General features: G+C 39.6%; 1 protein-coding gene across 3 annotated transcripts in view; it reads left to right on the top strand.

Annotated features, from left to right (window-relative positions):
- Positions 1-17829, top strand: part of ANKFY1 (ankyrin repeat and FYVE domain containing 1) — a 62144-nt gene that overhangs the window by 19355 nt on the left and 24960 nt on the right. For 2 of the 3 annotated variants that reach the window (XM_084862857.1, XM_084862858.1), the window contains exons 4-7: positions 2234-2369; positions 7502-7625; positions 9168-9317; positions 10543-10708. In XM_084862857.1, the coding sequence (XP_084718983.1) occupies positions 2234-2369; positions 7502-7625; positions 9168-9317; positions 10543-10708 (576 nt within the window). Of the gene's footprint in view, positions 1-2233; positions 2462-7501; positions 7626-9167; positions 9318-10542; positions 10709-17829 lie in introns of those variants that run through there. The other variant, XM_084862859.1, reaches the window with a different exon arrangement.

Genomic DNA, 17829 nt, shown 5'->3' with positions numbered 1-17829 from the left:
TGTGTCTTTTCTACATAATCAAGAATTGAGTATAGTTTCTTAAACATTAAATTAAAAACTTGTTACTCTTTTAGGACACCATAACATTTAAAAATATGTTCATCATCAGTATCACATGAAGGATTTGTTAAAACCCAAATTCTAGACCCCACCTCCAGAGTTTTCTGATTCATTATTAGATCTGGGGTGGGCCTGAGATTAAGAATTTCTAACAAATTGCCAGACAATGCTGATTCTGTAAGCCCAGGACCACTGATGTAGACCATGGTTTTAAGTGATCCTCTAACTCTCACTGTTAATCAAGAGTAGATTCTAGTTGAAATCATAGTTTTGATTTTTATACTGTGATTTTCATCCCAAGCATTTCCCCAAGTTGCTGTAGAGACTTTACCTTAAAAATTAAATAAGTAGCCAAAACCGGTTTGGCTCAGTGGTAGAGCGTCGGTCTGCGGACTGAAAGGTCCCAGGTTCAATTCCAGTCAAGGGCATGTGCCCGCGGCAGCTGGTCGATGTTTCTCTCTCATCGATGTTTCTAGCTCTCTATCTCTCTCCCTTCTCTGTGAAAAGTCAATAAAATATATTTAAAAACAAATTAAATAAGTAATGCATGTTCATTAAATAAAAATTAGGGGGAAAAAAACTAAAATAAAAATTAATTATGAATTCCACCAGGGTTGATATTTTAGTGTATATCCTTCCTAATCTCTCAATAGACAGAGGGACAGATAAACTGACTAAAGCCATTCCACCCTGAATGTCCTTGATTCTGGAATTCTGAACAGTCAGACCTGGTTAGTGCTTGTTAGGGAGACAGACAAAACTATATACGTGTGTGTGTGTGTGTGTGTATGTATGTATGTATGTGTGTGTGAAATTCTTATTCTCAGGCCCACCCCAGATCTAATGAATTAAAAACTCTGGAGGTGGGGCCTAGAATTTGGGTTTTAACACCTTATAAGCATATATATACTCACACAAATATATCTAACAAAAAATGGTATTATGTAATATATGTATTTTTAGCCTATTTTTAAAACTGTGTAGTAACTATATTCTTATGCTGAATATAGATCTAAATCTTAATTGATGCAATGTTTTCCAGTGTGTGAATATGTTATAATTTAATTTGTTCTCCATTATTGATTCCAAGATTTTTGTTCCAGTTTTTTATTATTAAAAACAATACTGTGTTGACTATCTTAGTACATATATTTGCTCAGTTTTTTCTTAATAATTTACATATATAGTTGCTGTGTAAGGTTTATGAACTTCTAAGAATCTTTGGTAGTGTGAGAGACAAAAAATACATTCTAATTTAAATTTATACTAGTATTTAGTTATTGGTAAGATTTATTGGCCATTTTTATTTATCTCTGTGAATTACCTATTTATATCTATTGCCTATTTTTCTATTGGAAGTCTATTTTTTTTTTGTAGGATCTTTTTATTAGAATGTAAACTCTGTGTCATATGTTTAAAATATTTCCCCTCATTTTTTGTTGTTAATCTTTACCTGAGGATATTTTTTCCATTGACATTTTAGAGAGTGTAGAAGGGATGGGGAGACACAGAGAGAGAGAAATATTGATGTGAGAGAGATACATCGATTGATTGCCTCCTGCAAGTGTCCAACCAGGGCTGGGAATCGAGCCTGTAACCTAGGTATGTGACCTTGACTGGAATTGAACCTGGGGCCCTTCAGTTTATGCTAGTGCTCTACCCACTGGGCCAAATTGACTAGGATTTCCCCCAGTCGTTTTTGTTTTGTTTTAATTTTACTTATTGCTTTAGTAGGTTCATTTCCTCCAGCTACCATCTCTTGCAAAGCGAATGCTTTTTTGCAGTTAGATGCTGCCCAGAATGCTAAATCACCATTTTTAAAAAATGTCTTTCTTGATTTCAGAGAGAAAGAGAGATTGAAAAAGAGAAAGAAACATCAATGTTGAGAGAATCATTGATCCACTGCCTCTTGTATGCCCCACACTGGGGATCAAACCCGCAACCTGGGCGTGTGCCCTGACTGGGATTTGAACCATGACCTCCTGTTTCACGGGTCGATGCTCAGCCACTGAGCCATGCTGGCAGGGCTTATAATTTTTATTTTTGCTGTGTGATATTTCTTTGAGTTGGATGTACCAGAATATACTTTATTAGCCTCAGTTTTAGGGATCCTCAAGAAGGCTTATTGTCATGAGTGCTTTGATTTCAGACTCTACTTACTTTCTTTAACCAGATGCTAACCCTGAGGTGACAATGACAATGCTTCGCTGGATCTATACGGATGAGTTGGAGTTCAAAGAAGATGACGTGTTCCTGACTGAGTTGATGAAACTAGCTAATCGGTTTCAGCTACAGCTCCTTAGGGAGAGGCAAGTCACAGCAGATATATTCAAGCACCTCAGATGGTGGTGGCTGAGCTTTAATTATGGCAAGCTCTGGGAAAACAGCTTCTCCTGCTAATGTAAATAACTTTTGCAAGGTGTTTTTTAAAGGCTATAGGGGGGAGAGAGAATTTATCTCTCTTGTTTTGTGTTATCTTGTAAACTAAATTTTGCTAACACCTTTAAGGCATTCTCTCTTCTTTCCCTGGTTTATTATCTGAGATTACATAACTGTGTGAATTGATAAACTTGAGTATGGAATAACAAAATCCAGTATTCAGACCCTCAGCTTTCCCTCCTATACCTTTTTCCTTTGACATTTTATTCTCTTTCTGATCTATCTACGTGAATGAAGTCCTTGGTCAGAGTCTCTTTGTTGGAAACACATTAATGCCTAAATTAACACACGAGATAATATATATAGATCAGTACGTTTCTGAGGTCTTACTCATTTGGTATTGCTTCCTTAGGTGCCCAAGGAGATAGCCTGCTATGTTGTTTTTGTTTTTCTGCTGTTTTTTATGCTGCATTTTCTCTGTTGCTTTCCCAGGTTGGCCTTTCAGAACAATGAGGGGAAAACATTAAACAGATGACAGGCAAAATGCCCTTAAGGTTCTGTTGGAGATGTGGCCTTTGGTAGTTAGCTGGGTTGATGGAGTGTCCTTTTACCTTATTTTGTGATCTTTTTTGTGAAGAAATAGGTTTGAGTGGGTGAGGGGCTGTTTCAGCCGGCAAGAGGCACTCCACCTCTACCTCCACCTCCACCTCCACCTCCACCTCCACCTCCACCTCCACCTCCACCTCCACCTCCACCTCCACCTCCACCTCCACCTCCACCTTCACCTCCACCTCCACCTCCACCTCCTAAGGAGATCTTGCTACTACAGCTGCTTGCTCTGTTTTCTCTGGGGGGCTGATGTGGGACGGCCTATTATGCCCATGAGAGTTAGTGTACAGGTTACTCCTAACTGTTTATGATTGATGTGGGCTTGAGTGCATTTAAATACCTAAATGTAATAACTAAGAAAAACCCCAATCATATCTAAGATTTTAAAAAATATATATATATTTTTTATTTTATTTAAAAAAATATATATTTTATTGATTTTGCACAGAGAGGAAGAGAGAGACATAGAGAGTTAGAAACATTGATGAGAGAGAATCATTGATCATCTGCCTCCTGCACACCCCCTACTGGGGATGTGCCTGCAACCAAGGTACATGCCCTTGACCGGAATCGAACCCGGGACCTTTCAGTCCCCAAGCCGACGCTCTATCCATTGAGCCAAACCGGTTTCGGCATATCTAAGATTTTTGTAAGCACATTAGACTAACTTTATTATCACGGCCTTTTGTTTGTTATTTGTGTGCATTTTTGAACCATCCATCTGAGAGGGAAATGAGAGTGATTTTAATTAGCTTGAATGTGATTTATGTTTGTTTTTTTCCTTTAGATTTCCTGAGCTTTTTTCATTGACCTTGTCAACTTGTTTATAATTAAATTGCTTTGATAAAAATGCTCTGGGGTTGGAGTAGTTTAGATAATTGTAATCTGTGTGATGGATTCTTTAATTAACATGCTTGTTGTTTATTGACTGATTAGGCTTCATAACTATCAACATTACCAGGCTCAGTTTTGTATTGTTGGATGTGGGCATTAAGTTGTTGTCTGTCAGGCTTTTAAGAGCTGGAATGGTAGCCATCCACGAGTGGGATCAAATGTTGGCTTTTTAAACTATCCTAGAGTGCTCCCTACTGTCAGCAGGAGGAATTGCACATTTCAGAAAGTGAAAGGGCTGTGACACACATGTGAGCTGTCAAACAGAAGCACGAGTTGCTCATTTTTGTAACAGATCTTGGTGGCTTGGGAATGCTATCGCCAATTTGGTGAAAAGGAAGTTTTTTAGTAAGCTTAAGGAAATACTCTAAAAAAAGAATTAATAGTGTATGCTAAAAATTAACAGTTAAAATAATAATTTTTTTCCTGTTTATAAAATATATGTTCAGTGTATGGTATTTGGAAAATATAGAATAATATAAAGAAGAAAACCAGCCCTAGCCGGTTTGGCTCGGTGGATAGAGCATCAGCCCATGGACTGAAGGGTCTCCAGTTAGATTTTGGTCAAGGGTATGTACCTTGGTTGCAGGTTCCCTGCCCCTGGTTGGGTGTGTGCAAGAGGCAACCAATTGATGTGTTTCTCTCACATTGATCTCTCTCTCTCTCCCCCCACCCCTTCCCTTCCACTTTCTCTAAAAATCAATAGAAAAATATCTTCTGGTGAGGATTAAAAAAACAAAAACAAGGAAGAAAACCAAGTCATTCATAATTGAACCACTGTTAGCCATTTGTTGTTTATTTTTTCAATAATTTTTTTGTGTCTCTCATTTATACACATGGGATTGATACAAAAAACTACACACAAGTTAATGGGACACAGATAAATGCTTGATTTTGTATTTAAAAAATCAGGTTTATTGTTTTTGTGCATCTGTATCCTTTTTATATTTTAAAATTAAGAACGTATTAACAACAAAATCCTTTCAGAATAGTCAGTCTGTCTTCCTATTTTTAAAGAGAAGATGTGAACTGAGAATCTGAATTTTGAAATAAAGATCACGTGTTCTTCAGTCTGGAAACCATGTCACTTACTATTTATAGCCTGTCCAGATAGTGAATGGCACTCTGGGGATCCCAGAGTTTAGTGAAAACGAAGTGTCTGCCAGTTTTAACAAAACATCTGTCTTCACGAAACATAGTTGACTCACTTGATGCAATGTCGTTTGGCTGTAGAAAGGAAGAGTCGAATTTTCAGACTCTAAGCTTCATCTGTAAACATGTTTTGAAAGTACTCTACAAAGTTGACTCGGTACTCCCTGAAATTATACCAGATGTTAGGACACTAGGATGGTAAGACTATGGATATTTGTCATTGTAAAAGTGACAAAAGTTTTATACGTGTATATATATCTGAAAAGAGGACTTTTCTCCTAGAATGCTCTGATTTCATAGCTGAGGTCCGAATGACTACCTTAAGCATTGCTGTGATATGTAGAAGTTTGCAGAAACTAGTGGTTCAGACAGGCAGACAGGAGGCTGAAAAATGTAACGTTATTTACACATTATTGTGATAACCATATTTAGATATTGTAACAATCTGATTTAGAAGTGTGCTTGGGGAGATGCTTCTTCATACACCAAGGCAGCTATGTTACTTAAAAACAAAGCATTTTCTCTGGCCAGGTATCTCATTTGGTTAGTGTCGTCCCCATAATCCAAGATTATGGATCAGATCCCTGGTCAGGGCACATACAAGAAGCAACCAATGACTGCATAAATAAATGGAACAACAAATTGATCCCTCCCTCCTCTCTCTAAATTAGTAAATAAAAGTTAACAACAGCAGAAACTGGTTTGGCTCAGTGGATAGAGCCTTAGCCTGCGGACTGAAAGGTCCCGGGTTCGATTCCGGTCAAGGGCATGTACTTTGGTTGCGGGCACAATAGGGGGTGTGCAGGAGGCAGCTGATCGATGTTTCTCTCTCATCGATGTTTCTAACTCTCTCTCCCTCTCTCTTCCTCTCTGTGGAAAATCAATAAAATATATTTTTTTTAAAAAGTTAATAACAACAACAAAACACAAAGCATTTAAGCATAGGTCTTGAAATAAATTAGTTACCTGCATTTTCTACTGCTAAATGAAGAAATGACTCTAAGATTATTCTTGCTCCTAGCCTAAGATCTCATTTGTGAGGTTTTGAAAATTTGTTCCTCATTCTTTCCAGGCCTTTCTCATGAATCTCCTCCTTTCTTAACCCATCTCTCACTCTCAGGGTCTTTCTCCATTTCTGTTAACTAAACCTCACCTGTTAAATAAGGAATTACGTGCTTAGCCCATCAGTTATGATAGTACTGAAACCCATTCATGTTAGCTGTTAAATCACACAGCTTCCTGAGAAGGACCTCAAACTTAAGACCATACCTTATTCTGTACAAAATTTACACAGTTTAATTTTAAAAACACAGAGAGAGATCCTCTAACCTCTGGTAGAGTATTATCTTTGTTTTATAGACAAGGCGATGAGGCACCAGAGGGCTTATGTAATTTGGCCTCTAAAATTCAGTGGATTCAACTCAGGTCTTACTTACCTCACAGTTCATTTTCTCTCATTCTGTGCTTGTGATCAGAAAAGGGTTTTTGTGGGGGCTGTGGGACAGAGAAAGGAATAGTGGGGTGTCAGGGAATACCCCTAACACTATATTAGGCCTCTCTGCTGTCCTTGTAGGTGAACCTGATTTGGAGAGAAATGTTCAGGCAAGGGAGATGGGAGGATCATGCCACCAGCCTCCTTCCTCCTTGCCCCCGGGCTCAGTTCTGAGGAGGCTCACTAGGTTTCCAGGAAATGTGGGGTACCGGAAGTCTGGATCTCCCCCACACTGCATCTTCTAGGCCAGGGTGTTTGCCTGCTTTGTGCTGCCAGAGGCCTGCTCGCCTGTGTACAGCCCTCCCTTCTCTGATGTAGTTGTTCTCTTAGTGACCTTTGCTGTTGTTGTCACTAGGCTTGAGGGGACATCCATTGCAGCCTGCTCTTCACTGTCTTGGTTTACTATGGCTTGCACTAACTCAGTTGTTTCTATATCAAATGATTTTTTTTGTGTGTGTGTGTGGGGGGCTTTTTAAACAGCTTTATTGAGCTATAATTCACAAATTATAACTAATAATTCAAATAGTTCATCCTTTAGAAGGACTTTTAAGGGTCTGTTAATATGTGGAGGCATAAAGCCTCATGTTTGAAGCTATTTCTAAGCCACGTTGATTGCATAATAGAGATGTGCTAGTGGGAACTGCAATTGTGTCCCATACATTTGGGAGATTATGCTTAATGTGAATCTACAGGTTATTTGGTATCTGGCCCGAATGAGCAATATAATTTTTTTTATAATATGGTAGTACTTTTACGATGTGGTAGCTCAGCTGTTATTTATTCATATCTACTTCGCTTACCCTTACACTAATAGTGTTATCGGACATAGCCACCAGTACATAGATTATTGCTTTGGTTTGTTAATTTATGAATAGATTTGTCCTGATAATACTGTTCATTATTAATATTCTCTTGCAGATGTGAGAAGGGTGTTATGTCTCTGGTGAATGTCAGGAACTGTATTCGCTTCTATCAGACCGCGGAGGAGCTAAATGCCAGCACTCTGATGAACTACTGCGCGGAAATTATTGCAAGTCATTGGGTGAGTGAGAGATGGAGTGGTGTGGACAAAGCACCCTCACTGGAAGTCGGAAGACCTGGGCGTGAGACCTGGTTTCATGGCAAGTTACCTCTCTGACACCTGGTTTCTTCTTATCACAAAGTTGGAAGCTAAGTAGTGGCATTATATGGTCTGTGAGATTTAAAAAAAAAAACCACAAAAAAAGTCTTAATTGATTTTCCGAGAGAGAGGGAGAGGGATAGGAAGGTAGAAACATTGATGAGAGAGAACATTTATTGGCTGCCTCTGCACACCCCCTATTAGGGATTGAGCCAACAACCTGGGCGTGTGCCATGACTGGGAATCGCACCTCTTGATTCCTGGGTCAGTCCTCAACCACTGAGCCATGGGCTGTGAGAATCTTTATGGCTCTAAGAGTCTCACAGTTCTGATTTCAGAGCTAAGGACAAGTAGCCCAAGCCAAGGAGCAGGCTTGGAATGAAGGTGCACCTGCCTTTACCCTCCTTCTGCAGGAGCCACGGCTGTGGGCCCCGAACAGGAGCGGCTGTGGAGCCAGCAGGCCTGCAGAGCTTGGCATTGCCTTGGGCTTGCTGTGCTCTCTCCATCCTGTGGAGCACACTGTTCAATTTAGCTTTTCCCTTCTTAGTAGCTTTCATCATAAAGAGTAGTTTTTGTATTTCTTTTTATGTTGTCTGTTGAGCATTTTTAAAGAATCATGGCTAGTGCCATGTTTTATAACCTAGTTTCTGTGAATTATTTGGAATTCAACAACATTGTGAGCAAAAGTATCTAAAAGACGCCTAACCAGTTTGGCTCAGTGGATTAAAGTGTTGGTGTGCGGACTGAAGGATCCCGGGTTCGATTCCGCTCAAGGGCATGAACCTCAGTTGCAGGCTCTACCTGGTTAGGGTATGTGCTGGAGGCATCAATGTGTGTCTCTCTCACATCGATGTTTCTCTCTCTCTTTCCCCCTCCCTTCCACTCTCTAAAATAATCAATGGAAATATATCCTCTGGTGAGGATTAACAACAACAAAGTGTCTAATAGAATTGGGTTTTAAACAATTGAAACAGGAATGGTAACCTTTCTGCTAAAATAGGTTTACATCTAGAGATCAGTTGTGACTGAGTGGAGTGAATTATGTGTGCAGGTTCTAGTTCGGGAATTGCCACCTGTGTGGGGGTGGGGAAGGACTCTCGTCCTGAGGAGGACTCCTCGTAGCTGCGTCCGTGCCCGACGGCAGTGCAGCTGTGCTTTTCTGTCACCAGAGGCACATGCTGTGGTGACCGGTACAGGCTGGGGAGCTGGGCCTGGTGGCTCTAGATGCCAGCTCAGCCGTTTCTCACCGTGTCGCCTCAGGCAGGGCAGGTAGCCTCCTTATGCTTTCCTTTCTTCGCCTGCAAAATGGAAATGATAGCAGTCCCTACCTCACAGGATTAAATGAGTTGGGCAATGCTAAGCTCCTTAAAGTGGGGCCAGACTGTTCTAAGGGCTTCTTAGTGAGTATCAGTTGTTTTGTTATGTTGAGTCTGTTCTGTTTTTCACTGTCTTTTTATTCCTTAGGATGACTTGCGAAAAGAGGACTTCAGCAGCATGAGTGCTCAGTTGTTATATAAAATGATCAAATCCAAGACTGAGTACCCATTACATAAAGCTATCAAAGTGGAGAGAGAAGATGTGGTCTTTCTTTATCTAATTGAAATGGATTCACAGGTACTGTAGCTGTTCTTCCCATTTTCATGCCTTTTCTCCAAACTGTACTCCACTTGCTTTTCTCTAGAATGCTCTTCACTTCCTTCTGTGCCCTTACTGGCACCGTCTTTAGTGAGTGTTTGTCCTAGGAGTTTGTTTAAGGCGTCTGAGTGCCTCAACTCTTCCAGCCGCTGCCCATTGCCCAGTTCCAGAGCCACACCTGTACTTGTAGGTAGTTTTTACTGCAGAACCCACCTTCTAAATACCAAAATCTGTTTCAGTTTTCCTTGCTGCAATAGAAATTACCACAAAACTGTTGACTTAAAAAACACAAATCTATTATCTCATTATTTGTATGTTGGGAGTCCAGTACAAGGTGTCAGAACAGTCTGTGTTCCTTCCTGGAGGCTGTAGAGTGAATCCATCTGCTCATTTGGGTTGTTGGCAGAGTTCAGTGCCTTGTAGCTATAGGACCAATGTCCCGATTTTCTTGCTGGCTATAAGCTGAGGGCTGTTCTCAGCTTCTGCAGGCAATCGCCTTCCTTAGCGCATGGCCCCCTTCCTCCATCTAAACAGCGATGGTGGATCAAGTTCTTCTCGTGTCACATCTCTCAGACCTATTCTTGCTGCTCTTTTTCACTTTTAAAGGCCATGTGATCAATAGGTTGGGCCCTGCTGGATAATCCAGGATGCTTTTTCCCTTTTCAAGGTCCTTAACCTTAATCACACCTGCAGAATGTCTTTCATCATGGAAGATGACATAGTCACAGGTTCTGGGGATTCGGACATGACATCTCTAGGGGCTACTATTCTGCCTGCCACACTGCCTTAGGAGAAGTGCCGTTGGTTTGGATGGATGGCAGTGTAGTATGTTTTATCCTGGGTGTCCAGTGTGTGAGGGAGACATAAGAATGCCAGGAGGAATTACATAGTGAAGCCAGTCGTTCACGAAAACATTAGCAGATTCCCATCGGGCTCTCTGAAACTCAGCCTGGTACCGTGTTCCTCTGCCCTGTCTGCATTTCCCCTCGGTCCTTGTACTGTCTTCCATGGTGTTTGCATCTGCTCCGTGACTCCCCATTTCTTCTGTGCTCCCTGAAAGTGTGTGCCCTGAGGAGGCCTAAGTTGAGTGTGGCTAAATTTTGATATTTGCATAGAGATACTATTTAAGAGTCAAGGTGGGAGAGATTGAGATCAGTTGCATTCTCTGCTGGCTGGATGCTAATTCACAGATTTATCCGTGCAGCTCCCTGGGAAGCTGAATGAACTGGATCAGAATGGAGACCTTGCTCTGGACCTCGCACTCTCCCGGCGCCTGGAGAGCATCGCCACCACGCTGGTCAGTCACGGAGCGGACGTGGACATGGTAGACAAGAATGGCTGGAGCTTGTTACATAAGGGAATCCAAAGAGGTAGGAAGAAGTGTGTTTTATATTTTTCTTTGCAGGCAATTTTACTCATATCCAAGTAATTTTGAAAACTGTCTAACCCCGTTCTATAGATTCTTAAAAGGCTTTTTGAGTCTGTACTCGTATCACTATATGATTTAGAATTTGTGATCAGTGGGTCAAGGAGGGACTGAAGAGCTATTGCCTATGCCTTGTTGGTTAGGCTCTTCATAGTGTTAACAGGGCCCCGGAAGAAAGGCTAGAAAGACGGTATTTTCAGAAGAAGTGCCTTTTACTTGGAAGCAGTTGATTGGTTTGCTTTTCAATATCTTTCTCCAGGAATTGTATTGGGAAGGCTTACCTTATATCAGTTACTGTAAGAGGGAAAGTACCAAAACCACAAATATTATATTTAAACATATTCTTGGATTCAGAGTTGTCAGTTTTACAAACTAGACTTCTCTTTTGTCCTAAGTGATAATGTTTCATTTTGTTTTAGAAAAGTTATATTTTGTAACTATGTTTTGAGTACCTAGTCATTAATAGTGGGAGAATATGGAAGTGATATAATTAAGGTAAAAACATTTTAATTTTAATGAATTTGCTTTTCAAGGGGGGAAAAAACCACCTTTTTCCTTTTTTTCTCATCGCTTATTAATTCTTAAGTTCTAAATGGATTCTGCCTGATTCAACTTTGCAGTAGTCTTTTTTTAATTATTATTATTAAAAATGTTTAATGTTGATAATTATTGCAGACTTCCCCCATAACTATCCCCAGAGCCCCTCTTTTGGCCTTCACCACACTATTGTCCATGGCCATGGGAGTTGCATTTATGTTCTGTAGCTAATCCCTCCCCCCCTGTCTGTTCCATATATTCATGCTTCTGGTTCCATTTTGTTTGTCAGTTTATTTAGTTCATAAGATTCCACATATTAGTGAGATCATATGGTATTTGTCTTTCTCTCACTGGCTTATTTTGCTTTGCAAGGATAAGAGTTCCTTCTTTTTTATAGCTGCATAGTATTCCTTTGTATGGGTGTACCACCGGTTTTTTTTATCCACCCATCTGTTGAAGAGCACTGGGGCTGTTTCCAAATTTTAGTTATTCTAAATACTGCTGCTGTGAACATAGGGGTGCATATATTCTTTCTGATTGGTGTTTCAGAATTCTCAGAATATATTCCCAGAAGGGGGATCATTGAATGAAAAGGCAATTTAATTTTTGAGAAAACTCCAATCTGCATATCCACCAACACTAAGGTTCCCTTTTCTCCACATCCTCGCCAGCACTTCTTGTTTGTTGATTTATTGATATCACATCACACATTCAGGTGTGGTATGATATCTCATTGTAGTTTTACTTTGCAACTTTCTGACCTTGAGCATTTTTTCTTTAAAAAAAATATATTTTATTGATTTTTTACAGAGAGGAAGGGAGAGGGTGAGAGAGTTAGAAACATCAATGAGAGAGAAACATTGATCAGCTGCCTCCTGCACACACCCCCTTTTGGGGATGTGTCCTCAACCAAGGTATATGCCCTTGACCAGAATCAAACCTGGGACCTTTCAGTCCATTGATGCTCTATCTTCTGAGCCAAACCTGTTAGGGTTTGAGCGTTTTTTCATATATCTCTTGGCCATCTGTATGTCCTCTTTGAGAAGTGTCTATTTAGTTCCTTTGCCATATTTTAATTGGATTGTTTGGCTTCCTGGTGTTGAGTTGTATAAATTATTTATAAATTTTGGATATTAACCCCTTATCAGATGTATTATTAACTATTATGTTCTCCCATACAAAGGGTTCTCTTTTCATATTTTAATAAATCTTTATTGTTGAAAGTAGTACATATGTTCCCTTTTTCCCCTCATTGATCCTTCTAGCCTGCCTCCTCTTTTCATTTTGTTGGTGGTTTCCTTTGCTTGATATAATCTCATTGGTTTGTCTTTTCCTGAGTTTCCCTTGCCCTTGGAGACGTATTGGCAAAAATATTGCTATGAGCCCGGCTGGTGTGACTCAGTGGTTGAGCGTCGACCCATGAACCAAGAGGTCATTTGTTCAATTCCTGGTCTGGACACATGGTTGGGTTTTGGGCCCCATCCCTTGTAGGGGGCATGTAGAAGGCAGCCAATCATTGATGTTTCTCTCTCATTGATGTTTCTATCTCATTGATGTTTCTATCTCTCCATCCCTCTTCTTTCCTCTCTCTCTAAAAATCAATAAAAACATTAAAAAATGTTGTTGTTAGAAGTGACTGATACTTTATTGCCTATGTTTTCTTCTAGGATTTTTATGGTTTTGCAACTTACATGTAAGTCTTTTATTTGTTTTGAGTTTATTCTTGTGTATGGTGTAAGTTTCATTTTTGGGGTATGTATTCTATCCAATTTTCCCAGCACCATTTGTCTTTACTCCATTGTGTGCTCTTGCCTCCTTTGTCAAATATTACTTGACAAATATTACTTTTTGTGGTGTATATGCTTCTTCTTATGCTAATACTATGCTGTTTTGATTACAGTGGTCTTGTAGTATAGTTTGATATTCAGTATTGTGATACCTCCAACTTTGTTGTTCTTGCAGTAGTCATTTTTGACAGGTAGCATTCCAGTATTGAATGAAAGCTTTCAAAAATGCCAGAGCCTTGCCCTGGCCAGGTGACTTACTTGGTTGGAGCGTCATTCCATACACCAAAAGGATATTGGTTTGATTCCATGGGTTATAGATTCCAGATTCAATCCCTGATGAGGGTGTTTACAGGAGGCAATTGATCGATGCTTCTCTTTCACATTGATGTTTCTCTCTTTTCCTCTATCTCTAAAATCAATAAAACGTTAAAGGGTGAAGATTAAAAAAACATACCAACAACAACAAAATGCCAAAGCCTAACTTTTGTAGAGGGATAGATGATTTGATTAAAGTACTTGGCCACTTTTTTGTTTACATGTGGATATCAGAGACAGAGTGTACTGGTTCCCCCACATCTTAGTCATGCGTATTTACCCTTTCAATTATGTGTTGTTATTACACTCTCGTTGTCTCTGCTACACTTTTGCCATTCACAAGTTGTTCCTTGTAGGTGGAATGTAGTAACTTCAAATATGGTTCTGTTGTGGCTGTGGCTTTGTCCTTTTTGGGCAAAAGTTTTAACAATGTAAACATCTCTCTAAGTCATGTGTTAGAGGGCTAAGCTTGCTGGCTGGTGGAGAGGAAAAATTTGTTCATCATTGGGAAGGAAATCCTCCGAGTCCATCAGTGTGAGAGCAGATGCATTTTTCCCAAGCACCGTTCTGCACTGTGCAAAGCCATTGGTGCTTAGCGCTGGGCGTGTGTTCAGTGGGGAAAGTTTCCACATAGGGAATTATTCTTTCCCATACTGTTTAATGACTGAGATGTTTATTTTGGAAACAAATAGAAATGTTATTACAAAAACAATCTCAGAGTTATGTTTCTTTCCTCTTAGGGAGTTAAATTCTTGTGTATGATGAAAAAACATCTTTGGTGAATTATTAAATATTTTGGTGATTGCTTAGTTACAAGAATTGCCAAGAATTGGTGATGCATTCCTGATGCTTATTTTCAGATTATTTATTCTTCCACTCTGAATTTTGTCATTTGCCTATAAGCCAGTGGATTGCAGTGTGGGTGTGATAAATCTGATTGCTGCTAACTTTGGAGAGTGTGGTACAGTGTGGTGGAGACAGCCCTGACATTGGAGGTTGGACGTACTAAGGTTTGAATCCTGGCTCATCCACTTACTCTGGCCTTGGACAAGTCACTTAACCAGCCTGGTCTCCTTTTTCTCACCTGTGAAGTGGGAAGCATTTTTTACTGATTGTTGGGAGAATGAGAGTCAGTGTTAGCAGTACACCTCGCACAGTGACTGCCATGTGGTAGGGCCTACCTGGGTAGGTCCTGTGCCGAGCACCGCAATAGCTCCCATTCCTGTAGGAACTTTTTTCACTTTTCCTTCCTCAACTTGAGCTTTAAACTTCCTATAATAAGAGAGAAGATCTTTCATATATGAGATTTATGTCTGGTTCTGGACACATCTGTAAACAAAATAGTCAGTGACCATTCTGTTGACTAAGTTATTCCAGTCAGTTTGTATGAAGAATGAAATAGATAGCCAGTGTCTGGGTGAGTCCATGGGAGGGATGCCATCTCTTCTGATTAGCTGCATCAGGGCAAGAAGATGAATCTTTATTAAAATATATATACGTATCTAGTTGTCCTTGTGCTGATTTTTCTTTTTTAAAAAAATTCTTTATTTTATTTATTTATTTATTAATATATTTTGATTTTTTACAGAGAGGAAGAGAGAGGGATAGAGAGTTAGAAACATTGATGAGAGAGAAACATCCATCAGCTGCCTTTTGCACACCCCCTACTGAGGATGTGCCCGAAACCAAGGTACAACATGCCCTTGACCGGAATCGAACCTGGGACCTTTCAGTCCGCAGGCTGATGCTCTATCCACTGAGCCAAACCGGTTTCGGCTGTGCTGATTTTTCTTAACAGCCAACATCAGTTAACGGGTTAAATAGGATGCTCCCGTCTATTTGTAGATTTGCACTAATGGGAGTAGCATGAGACACAGTTTGTATTAATTAAATAATGAAAGTTACTGTCTGTTCCCTGAATGTAACTTCTATCCTGCAGCTGCATTCAAAGAAAAAAAAATGTATACAGATTGTTTTTTTTTAATGTTAACTATATTGTTAGGACTATTTTTTGTGGACAAGTCATTATAATATCTCATGTGCCAGACAGTGTTGTAGATGAGGTGATGAAGTAACTGCAACTTTTAAGCACCAAACAGTTTTTATTTTAAATGGTTTTGATGGAAATCTTTCCACAATGTTTTAGAGGTTTTCCTATTGACAGGAACTTCAGAAACAATGCTTTTGGTGTTTTCTATTCCCTCCCATTGTTCTGGTGTTTGTTTTTTGTTGTTGTTTTTTTTGTTAATTCTCACCTGAGAATATTTTCCCATTATTTTTGAGAGAGAGTAGGAGGGAGGGGAAGACACAGAGACAGACATATCCATGGGTTGTTTCCGACCAGGGCCAGGGATTGAGTCTCCAACTGAGGTGTGTGCCCTTGACCCGAATTGAACCTGAGACCCTTCAGTCTGCAGGCCGAAGCATCTGAGGGGCCTGTGGTGGCCTCGTCACCTCAGTGCAAGAGCTCACCTTCTCCTGCAAGATGGTCCCTCGGAGGAAAGAAAGCGCAGAGTTTCTAGGAGTGTTGAAAACCAAATGATTTTGAAATTCCATGTTCACTGAACACCAGATGAAACCCATACATTCAGATGAACATGAGCATAGGAGTATAGATAACAGACTTGAGAGCTTTGCCACTCCTGAAAGCCTACCCTGTTTCCACGAAAATAAGACAGTGTCTTATATTAATTTTTTCTCCCAAAGTTGCGCTAGGTCTTATTTTCAGGGGATGTCTTATCTTTCCATGCACTAGGTCTTATTTTTGGAGGATGTCTTATTTTCGGGAAAACACGGTAAGCCTCATTCTAGATGTTTAGACTGCGTAAGTATAGTTGAAGAAGATGTAATGATATTGCAAGATGTAAAAGAAAGCCTCTCATTAGTGACTTTAAGAGAAAAACCATCATCTGGAAGTTGTGATTCAGAGGAGTATGCATCAATAATATGGACAGAATTAGAAACAGGTGAAAGAATCCAGATGCAAAGACAAAATAGATCAGCTATGGAAAGAGCATCTTTGCTTATGATCAATATATTGAACAAGTTCCAAGGCACCTTTAACAACCTGGCATTCATCCCAAGACCTCCAGCGAAGTTAAGATACTTCTTAACTTAAGATAATCAACAATCATGGGACCAGCAGGTCAACCTGGGAGGTTGCTGTGCAGTTTTGGGATTTTCCAGTTAAAGAGGGATGTGATTTGCAAGAAATTAGTCCTGTATAAACCTTGGTGAAATGGGGACAGAATCTACAGACAGTACCTCTGAATCCCATGAGCTCTTGGGATGACTTTGCTATGTATTCTGGACTGTCAAGGGGAGGATGAGTTTGATTTGAAAGACTTCCCAGCTATGAGCTAATTGGGCTCGTGGTAGCCACTGAGAAAACAGTTGCTTCCACCCAGCTGGAATGTCTCATAGCGTGCATTGTGCCTTTATAACGGGTGGTTTCTCTGTTAATAGTTTATTATCTTATGATGCATTGTCATTCTGGTCTTATTTTCATTAAGAAATATTAATTTTATGTGTAGTGATTTATGCACGTTTTGAATTATAAATGGATCTAAATCTAAAGAAGATTAAACTTTAATTTTATAGTGAACTTAATTGCTTAATTCCTATCAGCCTCCAAGTTAACTTGACAAGATAGTCTAACTGGTTTTCCACAGTGTTTTTATTTATTTATTTATTTATTTATTAAATATATTTTATTGATTTTTGTACAGAGAGGAAGGGAGAGAGATAGAGAGTTAGAAACATCGATGAGAGAGAGTCATCGATCAGCTGCCTCTTGCACACCCCCTACTGGGGATATGCCCGCAACCAAGGTACATGCCCTTGACCAGAATCGAACCTGGGACCTTTCAGTCCCCAAGCCGACGCTCTATCCATTGAGCCAAACCGGTTTCGGCTTCCACAGTATTTTTAATATTAAAGTGCCACTTGTCAGATTGCTTGGTTCTGAACTTAACCATGTATTCATGGAACCAATCTAGAGTCAGGTTTTTCTTGCTGGTATATTTCAGAAATGTATATCTTTCATATTTTCATGAAATGTAATTTTTGGCCCTTTGTCAAGATTGTCTGTCAAGGTAGCTCCTTTCCCTCACACAGAACACTAAATAGACAAAAATGGTTGTTTGAGCTGTTGAAATTACTGGGTTTTATGTACGTTACTCAGTTTCAATTTGATATTTGTGAATAGTCCTACTTAGCTTTTCTACCTGTAATGCTCTAAGAGTTAAGGCTGTGGAAGGAACTTAGACATTTTATTTTTACATCCAGTTAATTTACCATGTAAAATTTTTTGTAACTAGAAATGTGTACAGATTCTTTCTTCAAATATTTAGTTGTAAACTTTTGTTAAGACTGTTATGTTTGTGTGTGATTAGATTGAGAAAAGAAGAAGGATCTTTGGGCAGTA

The sequence above is a fragment of the Pipistrellus hanaki genome, assembly GCF_964339955.1.
Source record: "Pipistrellus hanaki genome assembly, chromosome: 16".
NCBI lineage: Eukaryota > Metazoa > Chordata > Mammalia > Chiroptera > Vespertilionidae > Pipistrellus > Pipistrellus hanaki.
Note: the sequence above shows the minus strand (reverse complement) of the source record. Positions and strands in the feature narration are given on the sequence as shown.